The sequence below is a fragment of the Gavia stellata genome, chromosome 29 (assembly GCF_030936135.1).
Source record: "Gavia stellata isolate bGavSte3 chromosome 29, bGavSte3.hap2, whole genome shotgun sequence".
NCBI classification, from domain to species: Eukaryota; Metazoa; Chordata; class Aves; order Gaviiformes; family Gaviidae; genus Gavia; species Gavia stellata.
The window spans coordinates 8,586,762-8,603,763 of NC_082622.1; the positions used below are offsets into that span (position 1 = coordinate 8,586,762).

A 17,002-nucleotide genomic window follows, 5' to 3' on the forward strand; every position below is an offset into this window, starting at 1 on the left:
GCTCACAAAACAAAGCTCCAGCTAGGCACATTGAGCTACTCTCACATCTGGCTTATCAGCAGCCCACAACAGCAAAAACTAGGAACGCTTTTCAGACATGCACTACAAAAAACCAAAAGCATAAAATATAAGATATTAAAGAAACTAAGTTTTAGATGACTGAAATAGCATCCATTTACAACCACACTTCAGAAGATACTCTGTGAAACTGTTGTTGTACTGAATGATAAAATGGCAGTTTGACTAAAACAACTGAGAAACCGTTGTGCTAGAGCTCCTTCTGCAGCCCTTACTCAACATGCCAACAGCAGAACTGTCATCCCTGCGGTGACCTGCAGAAAGTGCATTTTGATTCCTACTATTTCTATGAAATGGAGCCTGGTAGTCAGAAGAGAACATCACACAGATCAAAGAAGTGACACAAGTCAAAAAAGGAGGACAAACCTGGTAACTAACCAGTGACTTACGATCTCCTATTACAGCTACAAGCATTTTCTTGATATGATTCTGAAGGTAAAAAAGGATTAAGTTAATCCAGTAGACATCTAGAGATAGTTGGTTAATTCCAGCTCCAACCATGACCTACACAAGGACAAAAGAGTAATTCCAGCTACCCAGACAGACTTTCTGCAAGCCAAATGATATTACAGCAGCATCTGACTTCCTGGTGCAGAGAAAAGAAGAACAAAAAAATGGAAATAACCACAGCCAACAAGATTTTACTAGTCATAACACATGGTATGATACAGCTTCATAAATCAGTTGGTATTTCAGCAATAACTTCTGTAGTCACTGGATTACACTTGTCTGATGATGTCCAGAAGATAAACCAGTTACATTAGCAGCACAATTTAGGATTCAAAAGATTTTCCACACCATAATCTGTTGGCATAGAGAGAAGGCTTTCTTTAAGTTTTCATTCTGCCTTGCACCAGAGTGTAGGGTATACAAATCCCGCACATTCATCTTGCCTTCTAAGAAACAAGTGAACTTTACATATGCCCTCAATCCACTTCTGTCTTCTGTAACATTTTAGAGTTTTATGCCTTACAATATGCACTACTTTGAGTTCTTTGAAATGTTATTGAATAGTTGGCAACAATTACAGGAGACTGGATCCTATGCCTCCTAAGAGGCTAACAAGAACAAACCCGACCAAATAAAAACCCCTCCTGTCCTCTGTAATGCAAGAGCACAGAATTATTTAACTACTGAAGCATTACTTTAATAGCTACAAATACTATAAATATACCCATTCCCCCCTCTCGCTATTTTGCCACTTCCATTACTAATATAATTGGTCTAACAACAGATTCCAAAGTCATATTCAGACGGTTTAAGCACGCCTGTGGACTACTCCAGACTGTATGAGAATGTACTTGTGCAGTTACGAAATTTCCAGAAGAGCTCCAATGAACGTCCTGTATCCTCTGCTTGCATCACATAAAAGAAACACCAGTGAGGACAACTCTTCTGGGCCTGTATTCAGATCTGGCTAAACAGACAAATAGGTACTAAACAAAGAACACTAAGAAATCAATAGTTTCAAGGTTGCCAAGTGACCTCAGAAATTGGAACCTACACTCAGCCCAATTCAACATGGTCAGAGATGTGTCAGTCAGTTTGTCAACTGAAACTTCAACCCAAATTAAAAGCCAAAGGACTGAACAAACTAGTTCTATCCTATTACTGCTGAATTCAAGAGGTAGTCTGAACCATGTCAAGGTCCTCCTGCAAAGGAACGTAGAAGTGTAGTAGCATTCAGTAATGCAGCCATTGATAAAGCCACTCGTGTGTAAGAAGCAAATTAATCTATAATGGAGTCCACACAGATACATATGAGGAAATTGTTCCTACTGGAATTCATACCAGTCCTCCAGAACAGCTCTTGGCTTGCCACGGGTAAAGGGAGTTTGCAAAGCTAGCTAACCATTAGCCCTGACTGGTATACCACTCTCTGAGTACGGGATTCTTCAGTAGCTGAAGGTTTTCAGTAATAGGGACTAATTTTGAAATGCAAGTCCTTTTGAGCAGAAATACACTAAGAGCAGCAACCGTGCGACTGGATGGCCTAACAGTACTGTAAAAGAAAGACTCCAAGACAGGATGTTAGCATGGAATGCAATTCTTTTCAAGACGTGTTGGCGATGGGATTAAATGCTGTTTGGAGTTCAAATGTTTCTGCCATACTATTGAACACCTGAAGTGAAGGCTAGCAAAGACTGTAGTCCACCCTCGGCTCCTTTTTTTTTTTTAAATGCTTCCTAGCACAGGGAAGCAACATATCCTCTCAATAACCTTAACGTGTTTCTCATTTATTTATTAAAAAGTACTAACTTCACACAACTCAAGGAGAGGCTACCCAAAACCAGAAAGAAGGATTCTGCTATAGAAGAAAGCTTAACTTAAAATCCCTTTTTGTGCTCCTTTAATTTTTAAGAAAATATTTTAACCTCTTCTTCCCCTCTCTATCATTTTTAACTTTGGATTACCACTGAGGTAAACTACAGTTGTGTGTACTGTTAATGGAACAGTTAAAAGAAATACCTGCAAGTACTTAATGGTACCACTAATAGAGATGAAAAAATTTCAGTGAGTAAAAGGAGAGAGTTTAAGAGAAGACATTCAAAAATTATATAAAGTGATGCTAAAAATTCCTTTTCCTCACCTCTCAACATTTTCTGATTCAAGATCTTATTTCCATAATCTAAACACAATGAGCTTCCCAGCCCAGAGCTTAATAAAAGGAAACCTCCACACTCACGTCGCCCCTCCACATGCATCTTTTATTCCTCTGAAAGGTGTGGACATACACAATTCCTCCCTGTGAAGCGTTCAGGAAAACATTTAAAAGCACAGAGTTATGAAGAACAAACCACCTCAGGGAGCAAGATTTCCATATTTTTATGATGGAAAAAGAAATAATTATCTTTAAAAATGGAGTTTCAAAATATTCAAACTGATGGATAGTATAGCACAAGCAGAGATACATTAGCAAGGACACATTCCTCAGATTGCCAATGAGACAGTTTCATCATAAATAGCATTTAGCAACACATGAATACTACTGCACAACACAATTTAAAATACAACTCTCTTCTGACTTCAAATCACTTGTTCCCCACCAAAATGTCACCATGTGATTTCTTCATAACCACATATCATCTCTAAAATCACATTCTTACCTTCCTCAGTTTCTACTGGCTGCTGGGATAGAATTTTAAGAAGAACTGGATTTTTCCATACTCCTTCCCTTGTGATATCCACCAATATTTGGAGGTTGTTATTCCCAAATTCCAGTAAAGCATCATGCGAATCCTACAAAATGTAAAAAAAAAAGTCATTAAAAGTCTTTTCCATTATCTGTACTAATATTTGATTGTATTCTAATAATTTCACAGCATTCTTCCAAGCCATTACTGTTTTGAGATACTTGCATTGGGATTTTAACAGTACAATGTCCTTTCACTTCTCTAATCCTACACCAAAACTTCCCAATTTCAAAGTACTGAAAGTTAACTGAAATGGCTTAACTCAAAAAGCCTATTCTGCAGTTGTAACTCTTCTGCAATTTTTATGTTTCTCCATACGTACATGTATATGTATTTATATGTACACATGCAGAAATTATTCTATAAAAGACAAAGGATGATTTTGTATCAAAGCATTTAGTACCATTTAAGAAACTGGAATGAATACTAAATAGTTTCCAAAATGAAAAACAAAATGCCAAGAGTGTAAAATTTTACATTTAGTGTTAACACTAGTGAGATCAGCCAGTCAATTCACTTCTCTGAGAATTATTAAAGCTGTCACTCACTACTCTGAGGAAAGTGTGTTTGTGTGGAAACATCCTTAGGCTACATAAAAATCAGTGCAATGGGAGAGACTCAGAAAGGATCTACCAAAAGGGTGAGGTTATGGTCATATGAAGATGCAGGTTCCCTGGTGGTTAGAGATGCAAGAAGCCTCAGGGAACTTGAGAAAGAGAAAGTAAAGCACAATATACACAGCAGAGACTGCTGTACAACACTCACAATCCAGACCAAACTGGATCATGAATAATTTCCTTTATTAAGATGAAAACACCCTTCTACTCCATACAGATACACCATTTCCTTAGAAATTAATCCATGTCCAGGGCATTTACTTTAAGATCCAGGGATTTCTCATCCTGACAGTTTTGATGCTGTGAAGGCTGACCCAGAGACCCTCCACACTGAACAGGTCTCCAGCTGAAGTTCATCCACCAAACCTGCATACATAGCACAATACTCAGAGTAATCAAGGCCCTACCGCTTTTAATTCTGGAAATCTGAGGAGTGAAGGAGGGAAGAAAAAAGAGAGACGTTACACACGTAAAGAAGTCTACAGTCTAACACAGAAGAAAAAGCAACTGGAAACAGATTCCAGCACTTAATGTACCTAGCAGGAAAACCGATCTAGGGTGACTTACACTGAAAAAATTAAAATATCACCACACTGAATTTCCTAATGCTGACAAACTGAAGCCAACTAACTGTAGGCAATTTGTGGCTACACATTCAGTAAAAATGCTTCTCACAGTCACAAGACATCTTAAGTTTACGAATTAGTTTGATATGTGACAATGTCACCTAGTTCTACTGAGCAGTGTTTTAAGTTGTCAGTACTTTTAACACTATTATTAACCTTAGGTTTGCTTTTGATAGCCTCTCTCATATCCTCTATATATAACAGAATCAATTCCGTGTTCTGAATTATCAGAATTAAATGGGGCTAATGCTATGACCACTGGGAATACCAGAGTAACCAAAGAACTTTGTATCATGGGCTGTCAAAAGACAGCAATAAACTGCATTCCACATTGCAACATACAAGACGTGTTTTTCAAGTTCCCAAGTTACCGTCTATAACCAAGTGACTCTGCTATGAAAATACCCAAGACCTTCCCACTAACCATTCACATCTTTGCATTTAGTGATTAGATGCACTTTAATAAATTAGGTATTGATGTTCAGTATCAGATATCAGATGCTAATTTCAGACTAACTTCAATGTTTTGATATAACCATCTATTTCCTTTCTAATGCTGCAGCAAACTGCACTCCATAAATCTCTGCACAGGAGAACCTGGATTTAACTCTTGGGTGAAGCATCTATCCGCTAAGGAGTGAAGCTTTATTCCCAGCAAAAGATTCATGAGGGGAAAATTACATTCTTGCAGTGAAGGTTTCATTTACATTGATCCATAGCTGTCATAAGTAATGGTCTCTGAAGTTGCTTAAAGGACTCCTCTCAAATAACTATGAAACCATACTATCAGACATGCTACTCAGTAAATCCCAAATTAAAATACAGTTAACACGGGGTTCTTCCCTCCCCACTCCCTGATTACATGTATCTGCTCCAAGTATAGCATAGCATACTTGTGTATTACATGGAATGAACTCGAGTAGTACTTCACCACTGAACTCTGTGTCCAGTGGCAAGTTTATATGGATCCATTTATCCCCTGGATAGTCTGTCAGTCTCTAGAATACAAAACTAAGCATATGGGGCTCTTCAAGGAGTCTATGCATCTGGATGACTTTGGGGCATTCTTTCACTGAACTGAGAACACAGGCAAGTTTAGAAGAAAGTAATTCCTAGCAAGTACCAAGTGAAGATTCCAACTATCAAAAGGAGACCACAGAAAGATGCACATACTCCTACAAAGCTCATTATAGCAACCACCTTCCTGCTTGCTCATCTAGCACACAATGAATTGTGAAATTTTAGAGGATGAGCAAGAACACTGGGTGGTGTTCTGCAACGCAGATGTTAACTACCTGTAGGAGATCTTTTTGTCCCAAGATGCACAGGGAAGTCAAGGAAAAGAAAAGCATATTTTGTATGTTTCTGTGTAAGCTGATAAGATAGCACAAAATGTATTCCTGATTCCAGAAACTGGTATTACTGTACTCCATAGCTAGGCTAATCTTCCTGCACTAGTCATGACAATAAAGTAACACAACGTCCTGACTAACCTTTAAATAAACAGGATTTCCAGCTATAACCAGACTTACATGTAATAGGCAAGATGGGAAAGGAGGAAGGAAACAAAGCAAGTTATCAGTTGTCATTGTTAAAATCCTATCTAGGCATTTGCTACCTTTGGGTGCTAATCAGACTTCATGTCTCACAAGGTTTGGTGTTTGACAGGGACTTGGATCTGGGATATTGCAGAGAAGCTGCCAAGGCTTGTCCTCAGACTATCACCACTTGCTGCTGACACACGCCAACACCAATCACACTGCACATCCAGAGTAAATACAAGGCTCTGGGGGCCAAGCTGAAGGACATGAGCATCCATCTGGTTTTCTTCACTTTGCTGAGGAAAATATAAGACTGAAAGCAAAAGGGAGGCCAAGGAAAGTGTGAGAACAGCTCAACAGGACAGTGCATCAAGTAACAGAGGACAGTGAAGAGGCTAAGGTACTCAATAACTTTGCCTCAAGTTTTACTGTTAAGGTCTGCACTCCGGCCTTCCTGGTCCCTATGACTAGTGGCAGAGCTGGGGGCAGGGAAGGGGCATGAAGCAGCACAACAGATGAGATGTTAAGACAATCATGTTAGCAACCACGGTACCAAACAGAAGCCAAGGGTGTCAAAGGAGATCACAGATCTCACCACAAGACCAATACTAGCTCTGAAAGGTCACAGGACTGGGGGAGGGTTCCTGGTGACTGGAAGAAACCAGCATGCCCGTTTTCAAGACCAAGGGGAGGAGAACCTGGGGAACTGTAAGCCAGTCAGCATAACCTGTTCCCAGAAAGACTCTGGGGCAAATTCTCCTGGAAACGACATCCAGGCACCTGAAGAACAAAAATGTGACTGGGAACAGCCACGATTTGCCAAATGCAAGTCACATTTTATCAACCTGCCTACCTTCTGTGATAACAGGCTACAGATGACATTAGAGCAGTCAGACTTAGCAAGGCTTCTGACAGTCTCCCATAGTATCTTTAAAACCAAATTGTTAAAATCTTGAGAAGTGGACAATAATGCAGGTGGAAAAATCAGCTCAACTGCCAGGCTCAGAAGGCTTGTGATCAATTGTACAAAAAACAACTGTCTCCTAGTAGCACTTCTCAAGGGTCAACACTGAGCTGATACTTTTAACCTCTTTATCAATTGTCTGAATAATGCGACAAAGCACGTTCTCTGCCAGTCCACAGCTCATACAGAACTTGGAGAGCTGCTGACACTGGAGGGCAAAGGTGCTATTCAGAAAGACATTCAACAGGCCACAGAACATCGCTGAGAGGGACTCACTGAAGTTCAACACAGGCAAATGCAAAGTGCTGCACCCGGCACAACCCCAAGTATCAGCAGAGGCTGGTGACCAGCTGGCTAGGTTCCAGTTCAGCGCAACAGACCTTTAGGGTCTGTAACTCAAGTGCAGGTCAGCAGGGAGCCCTTACTGCAAACAAGACAAACGACGCTGAACAGTTTCAAACAGAGCATAACCAGGAGGTTGGTGAAGTGTTTATTCCCCTCTGTTTGGTACTTTTGAGAGTCCACTGGAGTACAACACTCAGTTTGCGGCCGTCCTGTACAACTCACTTGCCACAGTGGAGCAAGTCCAGCACAGGGCACCAGAGGGCTTAAGCAATCTGAGGAAGAGAGGGTGAAGAGGGAAATTTAGAGCTGTCTTTATCTTCGCTGTTCTCCTCAGTATATGAAGAGTATGGACTCTTCTTTCTGTCTAGTGAGTCAATAGATAAAGTCATGTAAAGGGAAATTTGTAAAGTGTGTGTAGTGTATCAATGTTTAAATACCCTCAGTTTGAAAAGCCTACCCAAAGTTTGTGCAATCTCCGTTCTTAGAGACACTTAAAACTTGGTGGGGCAGGACCCTAAGCAACCTGACTCAAGATAGTCCTTACTCTGAGTGAAAAGTTGGATCAGATAACTTGAGCTATCTTCCAGCTCCAGCTACCTCATGACTCTTCCACAGCAGATGCATTCAGAGGGCTGCATCTTCAATGCGTTTATTAGACGTACTGAAAGCATACTTGGTGGGAGTCAGTACTTCTGCCCTACACTAGCTCTTCTCCGGCTGAAAGAACAGAACCAAACTAACATCAAAAGTGAGTAAAAAAACACACATTAGGAGCTCTTTCCAAATGTGGAACTATAGTGCAGACTTCCACCTTCTAAGGAGCACCAAAGTTAAAAGCCTCATTGCTGAATGCAACAATCAAGCACTTTTGATAACTTTAACCACCTCATCTTCCTTAGCAGTAGCCAAGACTTTCTCTAAATATTGCCCCAATGTTGATTTTGTTTTTAGATAACTGCTGGAACTGTGTTCCAACTCTTAGCTCCGAGCAAGCTTGCTAACTAAAAATCAATTATTAAAGACTAAGCTACTTCTAAAAATGATTATAAAGAAAGTAAAACTAGCAAGCGAGCTATCGGTGAGACCACCTCAAATCAGTTGTTGGTATCAGGAGAAGAGTTGGTGCTAATTTGCAGATGCAAAGATAGCCAAGTATGATGCTTACAATGATTGATTTCTGGCCTTGAGCCTGAAATGTTACTCACAAGGTGTCGTGGTTTAAACCCAGTCACAAAGCCGCTTGCTCACTCACTCCCCCCCCTCCCCCAGCCCCCGCAGAAGGGTAAAAGTGAGAAAAATTGTCATTTGAGACAAAAGACAGTTTAATAGGTAAAGCAAAAGCCACACACACAAGCAAAGCAAAACAAGAAATTCATTCACTACTTCCCATCGGCAGGCAGGTGTTCAGCCATCTCCAGGAAAGCAGGGCTCCATCACGCGTAACAGTTACTTGGGAAGACAAATGCCGTAACTCCAAACATCCCCCCTTCCTTCTTCTTCCCCCAGCTTTATATGCTGAGCATGACATCATATGGTATGGGATACCCCTTTGGTCAATTGGGGTCAGCTGTCCCGGCCGTGTCCCCTCCCAACTTCTTGTGCACCCCCAGCCTACTCGCTGGTGGGGCAGTGTGAGAAGCAGAAAGGGCCTTGACTCTGTGTAAGCACTGCTCAGCAGTAACTAAAACATCCCTGTGCTATCAACACTGTTTCCAGCACAAATCCAAAACACAGCCCCATACTAGCTGCTATGAAGAAAATTAACTCTATCCCAGCCAAAGCCAGCACACAAGGTCAAAGGAAAAAAAAATTTGGAGTGTCACAACTGCACCCTGAAGATTCAAGTGACTTTGTATGTTCTTAACCAGACCTTAAATTGCTCTTAACTAACAGCATTGAGAGACTAATACATGAGCTACAACACACAAATGTTTCAGACTGTATTTAAGCATTTGAAAACATCACTTAAGCAATCCTTATGCTCACACAGCTGCTCCTCCTCTCAAGTCTTTCCTTCCTGTGCAAGCTGGATCGGGAAACCAAATTCAGCTGAAAGAGCCTCAGGGCAGGAGTGGGGCTTTTTTGTTTTGTTTTTAAAAGTTAAAGCATGATCAATTCCCCACTTTACACACAGCTAAATGGCATGCCAGTAGAATCAGGTAGGTGACTGACAGACTTAAGCACTAAGTCAGTGCTGCTGCCAAAAGATGCTCAAGTTATCACCTCAGGACAGCTTTAAAAATGCCAGTGGAAAACAACAAACTGATCTAAATTTATATCTATGAAGTATGCAGCCACAGTCCAGAGTTTCCGTAAGTGGCGGTTATGATCATACAGGAAGTTTATGTATATAATTTTATCCTCAGACTTGGGTGATTAAGAAAACAATTATGGGTGTGCAGGTAGAAAGTATACTGTAACTTACCCACAAAATAAATACAAGCCCATTTTGATAACCTCTACTTTTGACCTTTCTCAACTGTAGGGCACCACGTACTAAGTCGTTTCAATACAATAGGTTGCCAGAGCATCCTTTGTGCACTCCCCCCCATATATTAACATTACAGCTTTAACCTGTATCAGTCTCAAGTGTAGATCAGGTCATAGATCAGGTCAAAGACTAAGTCCAAAAAGCCATCAGCATTAAATAGCTTATGACTTCGAATTTCTCCTGGAAGACTGAACTCAATGAGCTTTACCGAGCTACAGCGCTCTGCGAAGGCCTTCAGCACACATGTTATGCCTTGGAAAGAGGTGGAGCGGACCAGCAAACCCTTCCAATCAGTTTGTATCAAATAAAGGGAAGAAGTGCCAGGTTCCTCACAATTATGACTTGTCAGAGGAGAAAGGACGCCACATCTTTTGAACAGTGTATTTTCTTAAAGAAAAATAACAGCCAAATCAGAAGAGTTCTCTTTATCAGAAGACCTTTGGTAATCAGCCCACATTTCCTTTGAGGGTATCATTTATATGTACAGATTCTTCACAAAGAGTGTCAACAAAGCATTAATAATCAATAAAAATTTAACAATTTTACTGCAGGTCTTGAGAATTTATGTCATTTCCTGGCATCATTTGAACAAAAGCATGTAACTCGGACATTCCTAGCTCTTACTGTTGAGAAATAGTTTAACAAACATAAGACATAGAATCACCTCTTAAATTACCAGTGCTTTACTCAAATGTACTGCAGTACTGCAAGAGACATAGCTTTAGAAATCCACAGAGAGCTCTCAGCACGTATTACATATAGTGGTGTCACCCAAATTCCTGTTCCAGCAACTCCAAGATATTTATCAGTGAAGAAGATTGAACTACAAACAGGATTTTCACACTCTGGACAGTTCTGAAAGTCAAAGAAAGGGGAATACCAACTCCTGGTTGTAGAAACTCACCCCCTCTATTGACAGGACAGGGTTATACCCACCCTGGCCCCAGCAAGCCCTCGCCAACCAACAAGCGCCAACGACCATACAAGCAGATTTTTTAACGGCACATTACACCAGCTGAGATTCGCTGCCTCTTAGTGATACTCCCAAGCCCCTCTGGTACAGAGTTGCATGTTCTGAGGAGCTAGAAGCCACTGCCTCAGAGAAAGACAGAATAGACCACTTATCCACTGCCGGAACAACATAGCTGACAAAAAAAAGTATCATACAACTTGGACAAGGGTGAGGTGCTGTTACTGAAAAAGACTGCTATCCCTCAGATTATGACATTCTGTGATCCAGACATCCAATGTAAACGTTTTCCCAACAGCAACTCTTCCCTAATCTGAGGGCTTCAGGACACAGTACAGAGCTAGCAGAGCCCAGTTCAGTTATGAGGATCATTCACATTTCAGCACCTTTGTATTAAGGGCTGAAAGAACCTTAGAAGGTGAGAAATAAGGAGTCTGCTGTACCAGCCAACTGATTTGCTGAGTCAGCACTGCGTTTGAGAGTCAGCGTATCAATACTGAAATACCAAATAAGAAATTCACCAATGTATGTAGCATAAATAACTAATATTGCCAATACACTTCTATTCTAGATGCTTAGCTGAATCTTTCATCTATTACGAATACTCCAAAAGTCTTTGAAGAAACCTAATGCAAAATTTAAGTATATCTGTCTCATTAAGTTAGGGCAAGACCATGAACAGGTCCTGAAGAGAGGGACACAAAGCATTTCATTCTAGATGAAGTCAGGAAAGGGTAATATAGTAAGAGCCTATGGACAAAATTAAAGAGAAAATACAATCCTTGGAACAGTTTATTGAAGATACCAGGTTTTTTCAGTCTTGGCAATTTAAAGTGATTAGCAACTACTCCAGTGTCACAAATGTTTTTTGTTTATGCTCACCTTCAATACACAACTTTTTTAAAGAAAGCATTCATGCTCTTTGTAAGGCTTGAAGGGAACCCTGTTGCACAATCCATACTCAATTCCCATGACAATACATCTCTACTCCCACTAAAGCTATCTTTGAATGCACTGTTTTATCTTCCCTAACTAGCCAGATTACATCCATCCCCACAGTACCTCTCCACCAAGTTCCTTCCCCAGATTGAGTTTACCTGTATCAAGGGCCCTGTTGTAATTCTGCCCCAATCCTTTCACTCGTATTTTACAGCATTTCCCTACCTGTGTCCACATCCTTTTGCCTGCTGCCACTGTATAAAATCCAGGCTGAGACTCCTGCTATACAGTCTCACACCTTGTTTTCATTTCGCACAGGCTGCCTCTGGTCTTGCTTAGAGATAAGGATAACTGGACTCATGGAGGACTGCAGGGCATAACTAGTGTTCTTTAGGATGAAAGAACAAACAGGTTCAGAGACCAAATAAAGCTTTTGATAGCATTCTGTATATAAGCTGGACATCAGTGACACTCCATTTTCAGCTTTAGAACAGACCCTACACCTTGCTGCTTTGAAATGCAAGCCCTTACCTTTTTCACTCCTGGGATGAAAATTTATTTGAAGTTTTACTGACTCTCACTACCTGTGCACATTGTTACAGAGCAACAATTACTGGAGGCAGATTTGAAAGAAATACCTCTGTCCCACATTTGCTGCAACCACCACTTACATTTGGAATTACAGTCCTCATCAGCCACACTCGACCCTTTTGATAGGAAAGGAACAAGCACGTTCACATCTGTCAATCTGGGGCATGTGCTGATATATAATTTTGCGGTGCTTTGCTACTGATTTACCTGGAGACTGGCACAATAACATGGCCACAGGCTTTAAACCTACAAGTCCTCACATGAAAGCCTACGACTGATTCCTGTCTAAAGGTCTATACTGCCCTCTGTATGACTGTATACTCCTCTGCCACTCTCTTCTCTGATGAACAATGGGTTCCTACCGTATTCCAAGGCAGGGTAGAAATGTTCTCATTCTCATATTTCTGCAAGAGTGCTACTTCAAAATGTCATTAGAAACACCAGTTTGTAAAAGTCCACAAACCTCTTCAGCAAGGTTTCAGAGTACTACCGTGTTTAATAAGCTTTGCCCAAATCTTCTACTATCTGAACTATGGGGAGCATTAGATGAGTGCTAAACTTGGAAGCCACAACTTCAAAAAGTCAGTACAAAAGCCAAGTGTATTACTACACCTGGCAACTGCACATCTTGAATTTTCCCTTAGTTCTCAAAGTTGACATGAGAGATCTGGGCTTGTGTCATCCTTCTATTGCTCGAATTTAAGTTTCCTTCCAACATACTCAGCCTGAATAAAGTCATCTCATCTGACTAAAAACTTGCTCTCTATTGACAGAAGCATCAAAGCTTGATCACTTGCTTCAGAAACCTAGAAACATACATGCTTGTTACATCATAGAAACAATTCTCCTTGGTAACAAGAATTCTCCTTGCAGATCCCTCCAGTTAAAAGCTAGTAGTTCTTAAGAGATGGTTTATACCTCTGCTGCAATGGAAAAAAGCCTGTATATACCCTCCCACACTCTGAATACGAGAGAACATTTTGTTTCATATCTAAGCCATCTCAGTTACAAACTTATTATACGCCTTTTAGTGTACGATAAGGCTTAGGGGAGATCTTATCACCATGTTCCAGTATTTAAAGGGTGGCTACAAAGAACATGGAGACTCCCTTTTTACAAGGAGTCACAGCGAAAAGATGAGGGGTAATAGGTACAAGTTACTCCTGTGGAGATTCCGATTAGACACAAGAGAAAAATTTTTCACGATGAGAACAATCAGCCATTGGAATAATCTCCCCAGGGAACTGGCGGATTCCCCAACATTGGACACTTTTAAGATTCGGCTGGACAGGGTGCTGGGCCATCTTGTCTAGACCGTGCTTTTGCCAAGAAAAGTTGGACCAGATGATCCTTGAGGTCCTTTCCAACCTGGTATTCTATCATTCTATGATTCAATCCTCTTTATCCAATGATGACAGGATTACTGAATTTAAGAGCTACCTTGGAAAGAGTAAGTTTCAACTTATTCCATCAGCCCTAACACAAAAGGTTAACCTGTGGCTGACCACCCTTATTTGCGGCATCCCCACAAATGAATGGGTTTGGAGCACAGACCTAGCCTCTGCAACACCATGGCTAATAGCTACAGACTACGTGTAACAGACGGCATAGCTGGGTACTGTCAAAATAAACTGATATACCTTCAAACTTGGTTCTGGAGTGATGCAATGTCCACTATGATTTGCCGTAGTCACTAAGGGAGACACGGGACTTATGCACCAGCACTCAAAATAAAGGACAAATCTTTGGCACCACTAAGACCATAGGATTTAAATTGTACCTACTGCACTTCTTTCTACTACCAACTACATGCCACACCTAACTGTTTTTATGGTTGCCATGACAGTAAGTATTCCATGGTATTCCAGGAAAAGGAGGTCTGTCCACACCTGAAGTCACCAGTCACAGACCACCTCTGTCCCTTCCACTACTAGCAGGACTACAAAGCTCTATGAGCCTATTTCTCGCAGTTTAAATGCCAGGTTTATTCATCTTCAGTCTCCTGAAGAGTTTCCACACCTACAATTTCCCCAACTACAGGTGAAACAAAAGTAGAAGCCCCTTCAGAACCTCTACACCTGCATCTTCAGAGCTGCTGCAGCAGCAGCCAAGCCTCAGGGACTGAGGAAATCCCCAGTCACAGGGGTATAAGGTCTTGTGATAAGGTCTGCACAAGGACAGCTGCAAGCTCTAAGTTCACTTCCTTCCAACTACTTCCTGCCAAAGTCTTCAGTAACTTATAACCGATATTAGCTTCCAACTTCATCAGTCACGGTTAAAACCAGAACAGGCAATAGCAGCAACAGATCAGTCCCTGGTCCTGGAAGGGTCGATTAGCATCAACACAGCAAGACTACCACTCCTGTCCTTCAGCTACATGAAGGACAGAAGTCCTTGCAGACAGCTAGGTATACCTCCAGACTAAAACCTTGAAAACATCTCTTCCTCCTACATAGTCTACAGTAGCCATCTTCATTTGAGTGTAGGAATAGTAGTATAGCGAGCTTGTTTCAGCCCCACCTCAGAAGAAACACTTCTAGGAACCACCTGGTCTAAAGACCTGTGCTACTATTTTCATTCCTCTCAGGTCAGGTATAGACACTAACTTGCCACTCAGAACTCCACAAAAACTTTTTTAGTCATCTTCAAAGACAGATCAGAATTTGCTGCAGTTGATTCTCTTGCCGCAGTTGCCATTGATCGTGTAGTTATAAACCTGCTGTTGGACCTAAGGCTGCCAATACTGTTGCAGTTAGTCTTTTGCTGCTTAGAAATTCTTGCTGCCCAGATAACAGCAATGCAGGACAGGTGGAGTTCACAGGAAAGGTAGAAGAGGAGGAGCACAACAGCAGCCTTTTTTTTTTTTTCCCTTTTTTTTCCCCTCAAAAAATGTAAATTGGAAAAAGAAATTCAGAACACTTACCTGTATGGACTGATGGAATCCTAACCACACCTCATGCGGCAATTCACTTTCAGGAATTGAAAGCAGTAGCTCAAAACAACTCCTGGAAAAGTAAGAGGCAAGTAAGCAAGCTACCTGAACACATTCTGCTGTTACGTTAAATAACATTTGTGGCACATATTACTTAGCATTCAGATGAGAAATGACAGTAACATTGAAACATATTTGACTGCACAAATCAGTTAAAGGCCAGAAACAGCCCCACAATCAGGCATGAGTCATCATACGGAAAGAGTGCTCCTTCTTACTGTGCACAATCTTGCTAGGATAAGATTGCAGCTACTCTTATAATCCAAGATAGTCTCTTCAACATGGCTCAGGAACATTGCATTACAGAATTTCTGCTCTCTCCTCTCACGAAGGAATCCTAATATCCATTCTGAATAAAACTCATTTGTCCCCAGCATGGTCTCTTTGCCTAGAGCGAGAATGAAAACTAGCTTTGCCTAACAAAGTTCCAGTGCTGACATATATAAGTAAATAAAACTAAAGATGAAGAGCTTGACAGAAGAAGACACATGCATCAGCACAGAAATGGACCTAGAGAACAGATCTCTAACAGTATCCTAAAAGCAACAGACTGACAAGTTATGTCAAGAGGTGCATCAGCACAGAAATGGACCTGCAGAATAGATTCCTAGAAACGCCTTGTGAGTCTTTGATAGCTGGGGGGGGGCGGGGAGCATACAAATACCTATGGTGCAAACTGCAACAAGCTCAAGAGCTTACCGAACCAAAAAAACCCCATCCACATTGATATGTGTATCAAAAGATTTTCAGATTAAAGTCAGAGTTAAACAGATCAGATGGTAAAATTTAAAATTCCCAGTTCATTAATTCAGGGAGCTGCTGTATTTGTGTAGCTCAGTTATTTACACAACACAGGTGGAGAACATCCCCTTATTTCTTCACTAAGCCAAGCTCCTGCTTAAAAATAGGACACTAGTCACTTAGTCTTGATTTTATACCCAGGAAAGTTTGTTGCATCCCATTTTCAACTGTGTCAACGATTGATGTTGCTGTAAGTCAGCCCCATCACAGTGGCATGTGAACTTCTGCTGTGTATCAAGTTTTCCAAATGAAAATTCAGGGAAGTAGGAAGGCTTCAGAAAGTTTTAATATCTCTGAAATATCCAGCAAATTTGAGACCTATCTATTCCACACATAAGTTCAGATTTCATAAAACATAACGGGTGGGGGGGGTGGGGGAGACCTACTTGATATTCCCTCATTTAGACCATCAGGTCAATGCTATCCCTTTTCAGAAACAAAAAGGAAACAACTGTATGTATTTAGCACATTAATCTCATTTCAGGGAAAAGTCTTGGAGAACAAGAATTACTGTTTTCTAGGAGACAAAGTAATGGCAGGACTACTGCCTATATTGTTCTCAAATAGGGGCTATATAACCTTGTACAGGACATAAGGGTTACCAAACCCCAACTACTGCACAGAACAATTTGACCTGATCAAACTACATGTGTTAACTATGACACTCATAAATCATGACAATATAAGGAAAGAAAACTGGTCTAAGACTCCACATATAATATATGCACTGAATAATTGCTATAAGCTCCACCTACATTGTTCGATAGTTCCAACTCATGCTCTTTTTCCTTCAAAACCTCCAACTCCCAAACATTAAACAGACAAATGACAGGACAACACATTCAGTGTTACC

The 17,002-nt window shown here is 40.8% G+C and overlaps 1 protein-coding gene across 1 annotated transcript in view; it reads right to left on the reverse strand.

Annotated features, from left to right (window-relative positions):
* The window catches only part of RLF (RLF zinc finger), a 59,416-nt gene that overhangs the window by 25,151 nt on the left and 17,263 nt on the right, over positions 1-17,002 (reverse strand). The window contains exons 3-4 of the mRNA XM_059830691.1: positions 15,280-15,361; positions 3,186-3,318 (exon numbers count right to left, since the gene is read on the reverse strand). Of these exons, the coding sequence (XP_059686674.1) occupies positions 3,186-3,318; positions 15,280-15,361 (215 nt within the window). The remainder of the gene's footprint in view (positions 1-3,185; positions 3,319-15,279; positions 15,362-17,002) is intronic.